General features: G+C 43.2%; 1 protein-coding gene across 1 annotated transcript in view; it reads left to right on the top strand.

The window, feature by feature from the left end:
- The window catches only part of DNAH6 (dynein axonemal heavy chain 6), a 621,891-nt gene extending 604,341 nt beyond the window's left edge, over positions 1-17,550 (top strand). Inside the window, exons 74-76 of the mRNA XM_069743176.1 lie at positions 8,927-9,078; positions 14,223-14,445; positions 17,354-17,550. Coding sequence (XP_069599277.1) covers positions 8,927-9,078; positions 14,223-14,445; positions 17,354-17,457 — 479 coding nt within the window. The 3' untranslated portion in view covers positions 17,458-17,550. The remainder of the gene's footprint in view (positions 1-8,926; positions 9,079-14,222; positions 14,446-17,353) is intronic.
- The last annotated feature ends 1,252 nt before the right edge of the window (positions 17,551-18,802 follow it).

The raw sequence follows: 18,802 nt of genomic DNA, 5'->3' as shown, positions 1-18,802 counted from the left end.
TGAGCAATATACTATGTGGCTGGGCAATATACTACGTGACTGGGCAATATAGTACGTGACTGGGCAATATACTACGTGGCTGGGCAATATACTACATGGCTGGGCAATATACTACGTAGCTGGGCAATATACTACGTGACTGGGCAATATACTACTTGGCTGTGCAATATACTACGTGGACATGCATATTCTAGAATACCCAATGCGTTAGAATCGGGCCACCATCTAGATAAATAAATAAGTTTACAAAAAACGCGTTGGGTCTCCTCCATTTTTGACAAGCAACCAAGCTAAAGTAGACCGCTGTGGGCTTTGTTATGATTAGGTAATTCAGTACCACAATGGACATAGAAGTCAGAGCACATACAGTGACCTGACAATAACCCAAAAACATAGAACGAGCTCTGAGACGTGGGAACTCTGCTGACCGCAATCCCTAATCCTCTCCAACCACACTAGAGGCAGCCGTGGATTGCGCCTAATGCTCCCTATGCAACTCGGCACAGCCTGAGAAACTAGCTAGCCTGAAGATAGAAAATAAGCCTACCTTGCCTCAGAGAAATACCCCAAAGGAAAAGGCAGCCCCCCACATATAATGACTGTGAGTTAAGATGAAAAGACAAACGTAGAGATGAAATAGATTTAGCAAAGTGAGGCCCGACTTTCTGAACAGAGCGAGGATAGGAAAGGTAACTTTGCGGTCAACACAAAACCCTACAAACAGCCACGCAAAGGGGGCAAAAAGACCCTCCGTACCGACTAACGGCACGGAGGTACACCCTCTGCGTCCCAGAGCTTCCAGCAAGCAAGAAAAACCAAAAAAGCAAGCTGGACAGAAAAAAACAGCAAACAAAAATAACAAGAGCGGAACTTAGCTATGCAGAGCAGCAGGCCACAGGAACGATCCAGGAGGAAGCAAGTCCAATACTAGAACATAGACTGGAGGCCAGGATCAAAGCACTAGGTGGAGTTAAATAGAGCAGCACCTAACGACTTCACCACATCACCTGAGGAAGGAAACTCAGAAGTCGCAGTACCACTTTCTTCCACCAACGGAAGCTCATAGAGAGAATCAGCCGAAGTACCACTTGTGACCACAGGAGGGAGCTCTGCCACAGAATTCACAACAGTACCCCCCCCTTGAGGAGGGGTCACCGAACCCTCACCAGAGCCCCCAGGACGACCAGGATGAGCCATATGAAAGGCACGAACAAGATCGGGAGCATGGACATCAGAGGCAAAGACCCAGGAATTATCTTCCTGAGCATAACCCTTCCACTTAACCAGATACTGGAGTTTCCGTCTTGAAATACGAGAATCCAAAATCTTCTCCACAATATACTCCAACTCCCCCTCCACCAAAACCGGCGCAGGAGGATCAACAGATAGAACCATAGGTGCCACGTATCTCCGCAACAATGACCTATGGAATACGTTATGGATGGAAAAAGAATCTGGAAGGGTCAAACGAAAAGACACAGGATTAAGAACCTCAGAAATCCTATACGGACCAATGAAACGAGGTTTAAACTTAGGAGAGGAAACCTTCATAGGAATATGACGAGAAGACAACCAAACTAGAAGGACGTAGATCTGGGTATTTATTATGATGGAATATAGGCTGAACTGGATGGACAAATGTCTTTTTTCGGCCTTACTAACTATGTTACTATGTTACTATGTAAACCAAATCCCCAACACGAAGTCGGGGACCCACACAGCGTCTGCGATTAGCGAAACGTTGAGCCTTCTCCTGGGACAAGGTCAAATTGTCCACTACATGAGTCCAAATCTGCTGCAACCTGTCCACCACAGTATCCACACCAGGACAGTCCGAAGACTCAACCTGCCCTGAAGAGAAACGAGGATGGAACCCAGAGTTGCAGAAAAATGGCGAAACCAAAGTAGCCGAGCTGGCCCGATTATTAAGGGCGAACTCAGCCAAAGGCAAAAAGGACACCCAGTCATCCTGATCAGCAGAAACAAAGCATCTCAGATATGTTTCCAAGGTCTGATTGGTTCGTTCGGTCTGGCCATTAGTCTGAGGATGGAAAGCCGAGGAAAAAGACAAGTCAATGCCCATCCTTGCACAAAAAGCTCGCCAAAACCTCGAAACAAACTGGGAACCTCTGTCAGAAACGATATTCTCTGGAATGCCATGTAAACGAACCACATGCTGGAAGAACAATGGCACAAAATCAGAGGAGGAAGGTAATTTAGACAAGGGTACCAAATGGACCATCTTAGAGAAGCGATCACAAACCACCCAAATGACTGACATTTTTTGAGAGACGGGAAGATCTGAAATAAAATCCATAGAGATATGTGTCCAAGGCCTCTTTGGGACCGGCAAGGGCAAAAGCAACCCACTGGCACGAGAACAGCAGGGCTTAGCCCGAGCACAAATCCCACAGGACTGCACAAAAGAACGCACATCCCGCGACAGAGATGGCCACCAAAAGGATCTAGCCACTAACTCTCTGGTACCAAAGATTCCAGGATGACCAGCCAACACCGAACAATGAACCTCAGAGATAACTTTATTCGTCCACCTATCAGGGACAAACAGTTTCTCCGCTGGGCAACGATCAGGTTTATTAGCCTGAAATTTTTGCAGCACCCGCCGCAAATCAGGGGAGATGGCAGACACAATTACTCCCTCTTTGAGAATACCCGCCGGCTCAGATAAACCCGGAGAGTCGGGCACAAAACTCCTAGACAGGGCATCCGCCTTCACATTTTTAGAGCCCGGAAGGTACGAAACCACAAAGTCAAAACGGGCAAAAAACAGCGACCAACGAGCCTGTCTAGGATTCAACCGCTTGGCAGACTCGAGATAAGTCAAGTTCTTATGATCAGTCAAGACCACCACGCGATGCTTAGCTCCTTCAAGCCAATGACGCCACTCCTCGAATGCCCACTTCATGGCCAGCAACTCTCGATTGCCAACATCATAATTACGCTCAGCAGGCGAAAACTTCCTGGAAAAGAAGGCGCATGGTTTCATCACCGAGCAATCAGAACTTCTCTGCGACAAAACAGCCCCCGCTCCAATCTCAGAAGCATCAACCTCGACCTGGAATGGAAGCGAAACATCTGGTTGACACAACACAGGGGCAGAAGAAAAACGACGCTTCAACTCTTGAAAAGCTTCCACAGCAGCAGAAGACCAATTGACCACATCAGCACCCTTCTTGGTCAAATCGGTCAATGCTTTAGCAATACTAGAAAAATTGCAGATGAAGCGACGATAAAAATTAGCAAAGCCCAGGAACTTTTGCAGACTTTTCAGAGATGTCGGCTGAGACCAGTCATGGATGGCTTGGACCTTAACAGGGTCCATCTCGATAGAAGAAGGGGAAAAAATGAACCCCAAAAATGAAACCTTCTGAACACCAAAGAGACACTTTGATCCCTTCACAAACAAAGAATTAGCACGCAGGACCTGAAACACCGTTCTGACCTGCTTCACATGAGACTCCCAATCATCCGAGAAGACCAAAATATCATCCAAGTATACAATCAGGAATTTATCCAGGTACTCTCGGAAGATGTCATGCATAAAGGACTGAAACACTGAAGGAGCATTGGCAAGTCCGAATGGCATTACTAGGTACTCAAAATGGCCCTCAGGCGTATTAAATGCAGTTTTCCATTCATCGCCTCGCTTAATACGCACAAGATTATACGCACCACGAAGATCTATCTTGGTGAACCAACTAGCCCCCTTAATCCGAGCAAACAAATCAGATAACAGCGGCAAGGGGTACTGAAATTTAACCGTGATCTTATTTAGAAGGCGGTAATCTATACAAGGTCTCAGTGAACCATCCTTCTTGGCCACAAAAAAGAACCCCGCTCCTAATGGCGACGATGACGGGCGAATATGCCCCTTCTCCAAGGACTCCTTCACGTAACTCCGCATAGCGGCGTGCTCAGGCACAGATAAATTAAACAGTCGACCTTTTGGGAATTTACTACCAGGAATCAAATCGATAGCACAATCACAATCCCTATGCGGAGGTAGGGTATCGGACTTGGGCTCATCAAATACATCCCGGTAATCAGACAAGAACTCTGGGACCTCAGAAGGGGTGGATGACGAAATAGACAGAAATGGGACATCACCATGTACCCCCTGACAACCCCAGCTGGACACAGACATGGATTTCCAATCTAATACTGGATTATGGACTTGTAGCCATGGCAACCCCAACACGACCACATCATGCAGATTATGCAACACCAGAAAGCGAATAACCTCCTGATGTGCAGGAGCCATGCACATGGTCAGCTGGGTCCAGTACTGAGGCTTATTCTTGGCCAAAGGCGTAGCATCAATTCCTCTCAATGGAATAGGACACTGCAAGGGCTCCAAGAAAAACCCACAACGCCTGGCATACTCGAAGTCCATCAAATTGAGGGCAGCGCCTGAATCCACAAATGCCATGACAGAATAAGATGACAAAGAGCAGATCAAGGTAACGGACAAAAGAAATTTTGACTGTACCGTACCAATGGTGGCAGACCTAGCAAACCGCTTAGTGCGCTTAGGACAATCAGAGATAGCATGAGTGGAATCACCACAGTAGAAACACAGCCCATTCAGACGTCTGTGTTCTTGCCGTTCAAGTCTGGTCAAAGTCCTATCGCACTGCATAGGCTCAGGTTTATGCTCAGATAATACCGCCAAATGGTGCACAGATTTACGCTCACGTAGCGTCGACCGATCTGAATGGCCAGAGAAATAGACTCATTCAGACCAGCAGGCATAGGAAATCCCACCATGACATCCTTAAGGGCTTCAGAGAGACCCTTTCAGAAAATAGCTGCGAGCGCACCTTCATTCCATTGAGTGAGTACGGACCACTTTCTAAATTTCTGACAATATACCTCTATCTCATCCTGACCCTGACACAGAGCCAGCAAATTTTTCTCTGCCTGATCCACTGAATTAGGTTCATCGTACAGCAATCCGAGCGCCAGGAAAAACGCATCAATATTACATAATGCAGGATCTCCTGGCGCAAGAAAAAATGCCCAGTCCTGAGGGTCGCCACGTAAAAAAGAAATAATGATCCTAACTTGTTGAACTGGGTCACCAGAGGAGCGAGGTTTCAAAGCCAGAAATAGTTTACAATTATTTTTGAAACTCAGAAATTTAGTTCTATCTCCAAAAAACAAATCAGGAATAGGAATTCTTGGTTCCAACATAGAATTCTGAACCACAAAGTCTTGAATATTTTGTACTCTTGCCGTGAGCTGATCCACACATGAAGACAGACCTTTAATGTCCATCGCTACACCTGGGAGCTCTGCCACAGAATTCACAACAGGGCTTATAAGGGGCCATGGATATTGGCTCCCCCCAGCATAAAAATAGCAGTCCACAGCTGCTTAGAAAAAAATGCATCTATTAGATGTGCTAATTCTGGCAATTTGCCTAGAAAAAGTCTCACGGTACAGAAGTGAGTTCACCATAGTTCATTGTGAGAACTAACCGCTGCACCTTGAGACTTTTTCTCACTGTAATAGTGGTGATCTCACCGAGGTCACCGCAGTTCAGGAGCCCGCCTGGGAATGCATCCTCAGTGACCTGCAATAATCTCAATGCAGTCACTGAGGCTGAGCTCGCAGCAGCTCATTCTTCAGTGGTTTTCAGCCTGAATGGTCACATCTTGGCACCGTCCAGGTTGAAAACTGTTCATCCCAGACATGGATTATGGCATGGGACAGAACAACGGACAGGTGAGGGATATGGTTGTTTTTTATTTTTGCCTTGTTTTTTTTACAGGAGACCATGGCTTCAATAGAATGAGCGTTAGGTGAGTATAACTGTGTTTGTTATTTTTAAATAAAAAAGTTAAAGTGTGTGTTTTTTCATTTCAAATAAAGGACTTTACACTGGGTGTGTGTTTATTTGCAATATCACTACAGGATTACAGAGGCCTCTCCATTAATAAGCCGTGGGCTTAATTTCACTAACATACAAAGGTGACATCGTGACATCAACCCCACAAATATGAACCCCACTTGCCACCGCCACAGGGTAAGTGGTTGGAGCCGGGCAAAGCGCCTGAATTGTCGCATCTAATTGATAGACCTTTTCTGGGTTGCTGCGGTCTGCTCTTTTAAGGCTGGGAGTGGGTTATATCCATGGCCCCTTACCAGCCTCAGAATACCAGCCCCCAGCTGTCTGCTTTAGATTGTCTGGTTGTAAAAAATGGAGCGTCCGCATGCCGTTTTTTAGAATTATTTAAATAATTAGAAAAAACGGCATGAGGACTCCTCTATTTTTGATAATCAACCTTGCTAAAGCTGACAGCTGAGGGTTGCAGCTGTCAGTTTGTCAGTTTTGCCTGGCTGGTTATCAAAAATACAGAGGAACCCATGCTGTTTTTTTTTTTACATTATTTCTTTAGAGTGCAGGCAGCGGTTGATGAATACTCCCATCAGCTGCTGCCTGCTCTCGCTGTATTTAGCGACAGCAGACGTAGGTTGATCAGAGTAGTAGTCCCATCAGCCAACACCAGTGACCGGAGGTAAACTTTTTATCTCCGGTCACAGCTGCAGGTTCATGCTGTTATCTGACTTCATGAGAACCGTAGCTCTCTGACTGGTGGTATTAATCTTACCTTCGATCAGAGCCACCAGTGTTTCTCGCGCTGTCATGCAGATGACAGCACGAGAAACACCCGGTGTTCAGGGGTCTGAACCCAAACTGTAAAACAGACTTCCTGGTGAAGTCTAAGTTCGGGGTCTGTGCCCAAATTGTAGGTATTTCGGACGGACCCCAAACTTTACTGTTCGGGTTCATCCATCTCTATTTCCTAATTATCCTATTAGCCTGAGACTGCGACACTATAAATGTGTATAAAGCTACTTTATTATTTCTTTTTCTGAGGCAGCCATCTCCTGTCCTTTCTATTGTTGATTTGATAGCTTTCTATGTGATCATCATTCTCTTGCTCGTGTGTTATGTAATGTAAGAAAATTTTGAACAAATCGGTATAGCCATTAAGTCATTGAATATGAATTCAACTTTAATTTTAAAAATCATCTTACAGTTAAAATAGTAAGTAATTTTGTTATTTCCTTATTTGAAAGCTATTAATCTTGAGTTGCATTAGGTTATGAAATACATCCAAAATTTGCAGGCTTCATGTCAGCAGCCCAGCTACAGGATCTCTGATCTCTGTGCCACTTGCCGGCTCAGTGTCCATGCTCTGCTATGGTGTATTGTGGGCATTGTATTTTATTCCTTATAAGTCTTTTGTATGCTCTCAGATATCAGTAATACTTCTCAAGAATTGTTCTGCAATGCAATCTATTACAGGAGTTCAACAAGCCACTGCCGATGTTTCATCAAAAATTACAACCTTCAACCCTGGCTGCCCATGCTTACCCCTCTTCTGACATCAATCCTGTAAAGCTTCATTCGTAAATGAACAATATCTTGTTTTCTTCATTTCTAGTCTCACGTCACCTCCTGCCCTCTTAATCCTATTCTATCTCATTCCCAACCTGTTCTTTTTTTCAACCCTGTCTGTTTTTCCTCTTCAGCAGATTTCTTCATTGGTCATATATATTGCTGTAATACCAAAAAAATGAACAAAAAAGCTTTAGTCCTTTTAATCTACTGATGTTGGTTGCTTCTACATGAACTGTTTTTCGGTCTCTCTTCTAATTTGACTGTGATCAAACTATTTTAACTTTAACTACTAAGGTTTTACCTCCACTAAGATTGCTAAATATCTCCTAGCTTCTAGCCTCTGCTAGAATCTGATGCTCTCCTTCTTTATTTCTCCACATATGAGTTTGATAATTTCGTCCAACTCATCAATTTATTTACAATGTCTTCTAATAAGAATGTATTATTTTATTCTGATGAGAATAATATCTATCAAAACTTTAGTATTCTACTGTTTTTTTTTACCATATGTTTAATCTGTTCCCCAAATCTAACATAAAAAATTAATTCCCTGGTAACCATCTTTGTCATATGGCATCACGACACTAACATTTTCCATTCCTCTGACTTGTCTTAGAGTGGCATTTCTTAGAGTAGACAATTTGGAAATTACTTCCACGTTTCCATCCCACTCAATTCTTCTGGATTCCACCATAAACAAGCAGACTTGGCTTAATATGTATGGGTTTTTTTTCGTATGGGAGATAGAATTAAGTAATTGTCACGCACCTCCAGCACCTGTATACTGTATATCCTTGGGGAGAAATATTTACTGTTTTACAGACTTTTAAACCTGCTGTTGTCTTCGGTCAAAAACGACTGACCTTGAACTTCAATATTCTTTAAAATATTCAAGATGCGGCTCTGAAACTCGTGGCCGACCGACCCATCCTCATTTAAGTCAATCAACCACAAGTTTCAGAACCGCATCTTGAACACCCCCAAAAATACCAAAGTTCAAAATCGGTCTCCCCAGACCAAAGACAACAGCAGGGTTAACTTTCACGAGAGATGAGTAGATTGTTTCACACTGTCCTGATCAGTAGTCTCTGGCCATGGACAGGCTCAACTTATTATTGTGGGCTTGTAAAACGTCACCAGTGTGCCGGACACAATTCAGATGATGTCTGCCAGCCCGGCTAATCTGAGCTGAGCCTGGGATCCTAGAGGGTTAAGGGTAAGGGTAAGTAAATTGCCCATGGCCAGAGACTAATTACCTGGACCACGGACTGGGGTCGCGCAAAGCGATTCGCTCATCTCTAACTTTATTACATGGTGTTCTGATGCAGTTTTTGATACCAAAACAAGAACAGTTGACTCTTTATCAAATGCTTCCCTTTTCGTTACCATGCACTCTGGACATTAGCTTGAAAAACTGTATCAAAACGCCATTTGTGAAACATTCAAACTGTTAATGTCCAGTTGGAGAGTTTAAACATAATTTCTAACTTTTAGGGATCCTTCAAAATCATGCAAGGAAATATAACTTGCCGATAGATGAACTTAGTTTTCATTACAATGTCCTCCCATGTTATCGAGACCAAGCAGCTGTCAGTGAAGCAATAAAAACTATGAAGTTCGGAGAGGAATTGCCCATGGATAAAGAGGTAAAATCTATTGCTATTTCTTAAGATTTTGTACGACAGCTAAAACCCTCCAAACGTGAATTGATGATACAAGGGGATGGGAAATTAGATGACAGATGGTCTGTTCTGAAAAGCACATTTCTATCAGACATGGTATACAACAGATTGCAGCCTGTCGACAATTATAAGCTCATCATCAAGGGCAAGTAATGATTTCCTTTTTCTTTTGGTTAAAATAATTACTGACATTTTCTATGTGATTCACCACAATTTACCTTTTGTAATAGGATCATAGATGCGGCTGTTGACACAGAAGGTCCTCTATTTAGGATCTTGTTATCTTTTATACATCGTTGAGGAGTTGCAGTCTATCAGAATAAATTAGAATTGTTTATTTTAAAGTTGTAATTTTCAAAATTAAATACAAATTGTCTATCTAAATTCATTAAATCCCCAGAAATATTGTAATTGCTATTCCTAACTGTATGTAATTTGTTAAAGAGAATCTGTCAGAAGATTTTTGGTATTTAATTTGAGAGTAGCATAATATAGGGTAAGTGATCATGATTCCAGGGATGTGTCACTTATTAAGCTGTTTGCTGTAATCTATATATATAATTGTCTAAGGGTTTTTCCGTCTGTCTGTCTGTCTGTCTGTCTGTCCTGGAAATCCCGGCTCTCTGATTGGGCCTCGACCAATCAGAGACCGGCACAGCATCGACGTAGAAATACCGCGTCTCTGATTGACACTTCTATATTGATCAGTCCTCCTGACACTTCTATATTGATCAGTCCTCCTGACACTTCTATATTGATCAGTCCTCCTGACACTTCTGTATTGATCAGTCCTCCTGACACTTCTATATTGATCAGTCCTCCTGACACTTCTATATTGATCAGTCCTCCTGATACCTCTATATTGATCAGTCCTCCTGACACTTCTATATTGATCAGTCCTCCTGACACTTCTATATTGATCAGTCCTCCTGATACCTCTATATTGATCAGTCCTCCTGACACTTCTATATTGATCAGTCCTCCTGATACCTCTATATTGATCAGTCCTCCTGACACTTCTATATTGATCAGTCCTCCTGACACTTCTATATTGATCAGTCCTCCTGACATTCTATATTGATCAGTCCTCCTGACACTTCTATATTGATCAGTCCTCCTGACACTTCTATATTGATCAGTCCTCCTGACACTTCTGTATTGATCATTCCTCCTGACACTTCTATATTGATCAGTCCTCCTGACACTTCTATATTGATCATTCCTCCTGATACCTCTATATTGATCAGTCCTCCTGACACTTCTATATTGATCAGTCCTCCTGACACTTCTATATTGATCAGTCCTCCTGACACTTCTATATTGATCAGTCCTCCTGACATTCTATATTGATCAGTCCTCCTGACACTTCTATATTGATCAGTCCTCCTGACACTTCTATATTGATCAGTCCTCCTGACACTTCTGTATTGATCATTCCTCCTGACACTTCTATATTGATCAGTCCTCCTGACACCTCTATATTGATCAGTCCTCCTGACACTTCTATATTGATCAGTCCTCCTGACACTTCAATATTGATCAGTCCTCCTGACACTTCTATATTGATCAGTCCTCCTGACACTTCTATATTGATCAGTCCTCCTGACACTTCTATATTGATCAGTCCTCCTGATACCTCTATATTGATCAGTCCTCCTGACACTTCTATATTGATCAGTCCTCCTGACACTTCTATATTGATAAGTCCTCCTGACACTTCTATATTGATCAGTCCTCCTGACACCTCTATATTGATCAGTCCTCCTGACACTTCTATATTGATCAGTCCTCCTGACATTCTATATTGATCTGTCCTCCTGACACTTCTGTATTGATCAGTCCTCCTGACACTTCTATATTGATCAGTCCTCCTGACACTTCTATATTGATAAGTCCTCCTGACACTTCTATATTGATCAGTCCTCCTGACACCTCTATATTGATCAGTCCTCCTGACACTTCTATATTGATCAGTCCTCCTGACACTTCTATATTGATCAGTCCTCCTGACACTTCTATATTGATCAGTCCTCCTGATACCTCTATATTGATCAGTCCTCCTGACACTTCTATATTGATCAGTCCTCCTGACACTTCTATATTGATCAGTCCTCCTGACACTTCTATATTGATCAGTCCTCCTGACACTTCTATATTGATCAGTCCTCCTGACACTTCTATATTGATCAGTCCTCCTGATACCTCTATATTGATCAGTCCTACTGACACTTCTATATTGATCAGTCCTCCTGATACCTCTATATTGATCAGTCCTCCTGACACTTCTATATTGATCAGTCCTCCTGACACTTCTATATTGATGAGTCCTCCTGACACTTCTATATTGATCAGTCCTCCTGACACTTCTATATTGATCAGTCCTCCTGACACTTCTATATTGATCAGTCCTCCTGACACCTCTATATTGATCAGTCCTCCTGACATTCTATATTGATCAGTCCTCCTGACACTTCTATATTGATCAGTCCTCCTGACACCTCTATATTGATCAGTCCTCCTGACACTTCTATATTGATCAGTCCTCCTGACACTTCTATATTGATCAGTCCTCCTGACACTTCTATATTGATCAGTCCTCCTGACACCTCTATATTGATCAGTCCTCCTGATACCTCTATATTGATCAGTCCTCCTGACACTTCTATATTGATCAGTCCTCCTGACATTCTATATTGATCAGTCCTCCTGACACTTCTATATTGATCAGTCCTACTGACACTTCTATATTGATCAGTCCTCCTGATACCTCTATATTGATCAGTCCTCCTGACACTTCTATATTGATCAGTCCTCCTGACACTTCTATATTGATCAGTCCTCCTGACACTTCGATATTGATCAGTCCTCCTGACACCTCTATATTGATCAGTCCTCCTGACATTCTATATTGATCAGTCCTCCTGACACTTCTATATTGATCAGTCCTCCTGACACTTCTATATTGATCAGTCCTCCTGATACCTCTATATTGATCAGTCCTCCTGATACCTCTATATTGATCAGTCATCCTGACACTTCAATATTGATCAGTCCTCCTGACACTTCTATATTGATCAGTCCTCCTGACACTTCTATATTGATCAGTCCTCCTGATACCTCTATATTGATCAGTCCTCCTGATACCTCTATATTGATCAGTCCTCCTGACACTTCTATATTGATCAGTCCTCCTGACACTTCTATATTGATCAGTCCTACTGACACTTCTATATTGATCAGTCCTCCTGATACCTCTATATTGATCAGTCCTCCTGACACTTCTATATTGATCAGTCCTCCTGACACTTCTATATTGATCAGTCCTCCTGACACTTCTACATTGATCAGTCCTCCTGACACTTCTATATTGATCAGTCCTCCTGACACTTCTATATTGATCAGTCCTCCTGATACCTCTATATTGATCAGTCCTCCTGATACCTCTATATTGATCAGTCCTCCTGATACCTCTATATTGATAAGTCCTCCTGACTCTTCTATATTGATCAGTCCTCCTGATACCTCTATATTGATCAGTCCTCCTGACACTTCTGTATTGATCAGTCCTCCTGACACTTCTATATTGATCAGTCCTCCTGACACTTCTATATTGATCAGTCCTCCTGACACTTCTATATTGATCAGTCCTCCTGATACCGCTATATTGATCAGTCCTCCTGATACCTCTATATTGATCAGTCCTCCTGACTCTTCTATATTGATCAGTCCTCCTGACACTTCTATATTGATCAGTTCTCCTGATACCTCTATATTGATCAGTCATCCTGACACTTCTGTATTGATCAGTCCTCCTGACACTTCTATATTGATCAGTCCTCCTGATCTATATATATAATTGTCTAAGGGTTTTTCCGTCTGTCTGTCTGTCTGTCTGTCTGTCCAGGAAATCCCGCTTCTCTGATTGGTCGAGGCCGTCAGGCCTCGACCAATCAGCGACGGGCACAGCGACGATGATGTCATAAAGAACGTAGACATCCCGCGTCTCTGATTGGTCTAGACCGCCAGGCCTCGACCAATCAGCGACGGGCACAGCGACAATGATGTCATAAAGGACGTAGAAATCCCACGTTTCTGATTCAGCGACGGGCACAGTATCGACGTAGATGTCATAATGGTTGCCATGGCGACGATGATGTCATAAAGGTTGCTTCGACCAATCAGGGACGGGAACAGTCTGACGCGAATTCTGGAATCATCATTGTCCATATACTATGGGGACATGCATATTCTAGAATACCCGATGCGTTAGAATCGGGCCACAATCTAGTTTCAATATAAACAGTGTTTTATCAGCAGGAGTTTAACACTGCTGGAGTACATCACACCCACAAAGAAGGCCAACTAATCACAGTAACCCAACACCAGCACTGATTGGCAGCCTGCTGATAATTCACAGTGTACTCATGAAGCTGCCAGTCAGGAGTGTGGGCAGGATTATGCACAGCCCAGAAGACTTGGTTTTGCTCTACTTACATCAGACATAACAGGGATTCTATTAAAACTGCACCATTCAGCCCAGTAAGTGATACATCCCTGGAATCAGGCTTTCTTGTCCCATGTTATGCAACTCTCAGATTAAAACCTATTGAAAGATTCCTTTCAAATGATAATAGAACTAAGTAAATTTATTATATCTTTCTTTAGAATGTGGAGACAGATGTGTCTTTTTCCTTCCTACATTTAACTTATTTCTTGGATCCAAACGTGGCATTGGTTTAAACATGTAGTTTTTCATCTGCAATTTTAAGTGCATTTTTCAAAACAATATGTGCTGGTCAAAAAACTCAGGGGCCAGAAATTATTTTATGGTATTTTGCCCAGATTATTCATTTTTAGTCTCCTATTCCCTTTGAAATTCAGAGAAACAAAGACTTCACAAGTTCAAAGCCCTAATCTCAAAGGAATTTCATAATCATATTCAGTTTTAGAATTTGACATTATTTCATGAAATTCACTAATAACGTAAATGATTATATAGTTTTGTAACAAGTTATGCTAATACCTCCAATAATAATAATACCTCCATAAATCATGTTCCTATAGTACTTGTCAATCAGTAACAAATTAATAATCATATATCTTTTCAGTTACCTACTCCTGAAGATGGTGTTTTGGTTCATGGGATGTTCATGGATGCCAGTCGCTGGGATGATGAAAATATGATAATAGAAGATGCATTGCCAAGGCAGATGAACCCAATGCTGCCTGTGGTCCACTTTGAGCCTCAACAGAATTATTATCCCAGTCCTGCATTATATCAAGCACCTTTATATAAAACTGGAGCCAGAGCTGGCACACTATCCACCACAGGTAATTCCTAAGTCACATGGCAACCAAGCGTACCTAGCTCAGTTTCTTTGTGCATGTAATTGCCTAGCTTTAAAGGTATCACGGGAGGAGTTGTAAGTGATACTCACCGATGCAATCTCCCAGGAAGATGGGTCCCAGAGAGAGCCTCAGGCTCCTGGGAACGCGGGACAAGCGAGACTGGAGAGAGATTGCTTCAGGCCTGACAGAACCTGAAACACCTACTGATGGGGGGCATGGCCTAAGCTCCAGAAACCTAGGAGCTGAAGGAAGACTGCTAGAAATGTAACTAAAGGACAAAGCTACCAAGGAGCACAGACAAGGACTTAAACCAGATCAGGCTGGGGTCATAGCATGGGATAGTGTGACGGTACCAAAGGACTAGACAGAACGGATAGTAGGGGCCAAGCAGAGGTCAATACCAACTGGACAGAGAAAGTATAGAGATAGAATCCAGCAAACAGTATCCAGAGAACAAACCGAGTCAAAAACCAAAGAATCAGGAAAACCAGCACACGGCACAAAACACACTCAGGGGTCAACACACTCAGCCAACAGCGAAAGTATCACTGACAAAGGAAATTGCCATATGGAGGCTATAATAAGTCCACCCAGGGTCAGAGTGAGGCTACAGGAATTAACTCTAGAAGAACAGACTAAGACAAACCATGACAGTACCCCCCTCTCTTACGCTTACCAGGATACCTAGAATGAAATGCACGAACCAAGCGATCTGCGTGCACCAAACGGGTTGGAACTCAGAACCTGTCCTCTGGCCTACACTCCTTCCAATGAACCAGGTACTGTACCGACTGCCACACCAATCTGGGATCCACAATATGATCAATCTCATATTCCATGTGTCCCTCAACCAAAACAGGAGGAGCAGCAGACTTGGATTCCCCCCGAACTGCCTCAAAAGGTTTCAGAAGGGATTTATGGAAGATGTTAGAGATCTTGAATTAGACAGGAAGACACAACCTGTATGCCACTGGATAGATCTTTTCCACAGTCTGGTATGGGCCAATGAACTTAGGGCCCAACTTGGCTGATGGAACCTTTAACTTAATGTGGAGAGCCAAACTTTCTCCCCAACCCGAAATACAGGACCTGGGGTTCTTTTCCTGTCAGCAAAAAACTTGTACCTCCCTTGAGACCTGGAGATATTCCACTGGACCTTCGCCCACGTATTCTTTAATCGCTGAACAGGGCCCTCAGCCCAAGGACACCCAGAATCCAAACGAGAAAACTCACCAAAATGTGGAATAGGTCCATAATTGATCATGAAAGGAGACATACTGGTAGCTTGGCTCACCCGACTATTGAATGCAAACTCTGCCAACAGCAGTACATAACACCAGTCATTCTGTCTTGCAGAAGTCAGACACCTGAGGATCTGAGGACTGTTTAGTGCGTTCTGTCTGACCATTGCTCTCCGGATGGTATGCAGACGAAAAGGACAGGGAAATCCCCAATTTATTACAGAAAGCAGGCCAAAACTTTGCCACAAACTGCACCCCACGATCAGACACCACATTCAGGGGTACCCCGTGCAACCGGATCACATGCTGCACAAACAATCTGGACAAAGTCTCAGCTGAGGGTAGTGTGTTAAGTGTGCAAAATGAGCCTGCTTCGAGAACCTTTCCACCACTACTCATACCACCGTATTGCCCCTAGACAGTGGAAAACTGGTAATAAAGTCCATGGACAAGTGAGTCCATGGCCTTTAGGGAACTGCCAAGGGCATCAGTTCCCCAGCCGACCGGCTATGTTAGTTTTTAGAATGAGCGCAGTCCCCACAACCAGAAATGAATCTTTTAACATCAGAACTTAGAGTAGGCCACCAAAAGATCTTAGCCACCGCCAGGCACCAGGGTGAGTCCTAAGCTTGGATTCATGAAACTCCTAGAGGAGTTTAAGCCGAAGCTGCTCCAGGACAAACAACTTACCCCCCGGCTTGCCAGTAGGAGCCAGAGACTGGGCCCCCTCAATCTACCATTCCAACTCAGATGAAACCCTTGCCAACACAACCCCTGGGCAAAGAATGGAGGACGGTGGCTCAGGGGGAGACACCGGATGAAAACTGCAAGATAAAGCATCCACCTTGATATTCTTTGACCCCGGACGAAATGTAATAGTAAAATGAAAACGGGAGAAAAAAAGCGATCAACGGGCCTGTCTGGGTGTTAGTCTTTTAGCAGACTCGATATACGATACATTTTTGTGGTTGGTAATCACAGTGACCGGGTGACTGGCCCCCTCCAAAAAGGGCCTCCATTCTTATTTTAGATGAGAAGGTGCTTTATCAGTGTGATATGTAATGGCCTCTCTCCTGATCTCCCTGCAGAGCTGTGTGTGATTATAACTGACACAACTGCAGGTTCCTCTCAATGATTCAGCTCCCATCTCACAGGCAGTGCAATATTATTGCTATACAGCAGAACTATGAGAGCTGCAGAAAATGTGTTTGGAAGAAGACAAGGTTCAGTTCTACTGTTCTGTGTTAGTTACTTGTCTCACACTGGTAACACCTACTTTTATTTCAAATAATCTCTGGAGGCAGATTTTCATGCAGATCAGTGTGCATCCCATAACCTGGAACAGCTCATTTACACTTTTTCCACAAGAAAAATGTGGATATCTCTGGAATAAAACATCAGACTTCAACTATCAAGGTATCATTTATCTTGCTTCTTATGACCTATATGCCCAGATGGCTTAAGGGTGTTGATCTCACTGTCCGATTCCTTTTAACTTTATTATAACTGCTATACTAAATATCAGAAAAGCTAATTTTATTGTTATTGTTGAACTAGAAAAGGTTGTGACTTTAGCAAAGTACCCATGAGTCTTTTTCATAGAGTCCCAAAAGTGTTTATTCTTACTTATTCCTATTTTCTTTCATCAGGTCACTCCACTAATTTCGTGGTTACTGTGCTTCTACCTTCAAAAAGACACAGCGATTACTGGATATCAAAGGGCTCTGCGCTGCTCTGCCAGCTAAATGAATAACTTCTAAATTAAAAATGTACGCCCTTTCAATGAAATGTGCCAAATAAAAATGTTTGTTCATAAAGTATGCTAATAAAATATCTGTGTTCTGAAGATTTTTCCTTATTATTTTAGGTATTTGATCTTGGATGCTGAATTTTTTTCTCTTAAAATTCCTATTCTAAATTTTTTCTCTTTTAAAATTCTTATAATTTACATAAGCTAAAATCTAATACAGATTTTGTTATTTCTAACTTAAATCTGTTGCTTAGAATAGTAAAGCCCCACCATGTAAATGTTTGGCTGACAGCTATCACTTCCTAGTCCCCCATATACAGGAATTTGGCTCGACTGTCTGCTCCTGTGTTCTCTATGATAAACCTGATTCCAGAGTCCTCTGGCATCAATTTACCATATATATACGAGTAGTATCAACCGAGATTTTCAGCCCATTTATTTAGGCTGAAAGTGCCCCTCTTGGTTTATACTTGAGTCATTGTCCCAAGGGGGTCGGCAGGGGAGGGGGAGCGGCAGCTGTGACATACTCACCTGCTCCTGGCAAGGTCCCTGCATCTCCTATGGTCTCCGGGCGCCAGCAGCTTCTTCCAGCGTTGAGCGGTAACATGGTACTGCTCATTACAGTAATGAATATGGACCCGACTCCACTCCCATAGGGGTGGAGCCTCATATTCATTACTGTAATGAGCGGTACCGGTGACCGCTCAACGCAGGAAGAAGCTGTCAGCGCCTGGAAAACCAGGGACGTGCAGGGACCGCACCGGGAGCAGGTGAGTATAATGGGGAGGGGGAGCACTGCACGATATTCACCTGTCCTCGGTCCGGCGCCGCTCCGTCTTCCGCATCCTCTGCAGTGACGCTCAGGTCAGAGGGCGTGATGACGTGGTTAGTCCGCACCCTCTGCCTGAACGTCAGTGCAGAGGACGCGGAAGACACAGCGTCGCTGGAATGAGGACAGGTGAATAATGCAAGTGTCGGGGCCCTGAGCGACAAGAGGTGAGTATGTCATTTTTTTTTTTTTTTAATCGCAGCAACAGCATATGGGACAAATATCTCTATGCAGCATCTTATGGGGCCATAATCAACGTTTGTGCAGCACTATATGGGGCAAATATCTATATGGAGCATCTTCTGGGGCCATAATCAACTATTGTGCAGCATTATATGGGGCAAATATCTTTATGGAGCATCTTATGGGGCCATAATCAACGTTTGTGCAGCACTATATGGGGCAAATATCTTTATGGAGCATCTTATGGGGCCATAATCAACATTTGTGCAGCATTATATTGGGCAAATGTCTCTATGGAGCATCTTATGGGACCCTTATTATCCTTTATGCAATACT

The sequence above is a fragment of the Ranitomeya imitator genome, chromosome 1 (assembly GCF_032444005.1).
Source record: "Ranitomeya imitator isolate aRanImi1 chromosome 1, aRanImi1.pri, whole genome shotgun sequence".
Lineage (NCBI taxonomy): Eukaryota > Metazoa > Chordata > Amphibia > Anura > Dendrobatidae > Ranitomeya > Ranitomeya imitator.
This window is presented reverse-complemented; position numbering and strand designations above follow the sequence as displayed.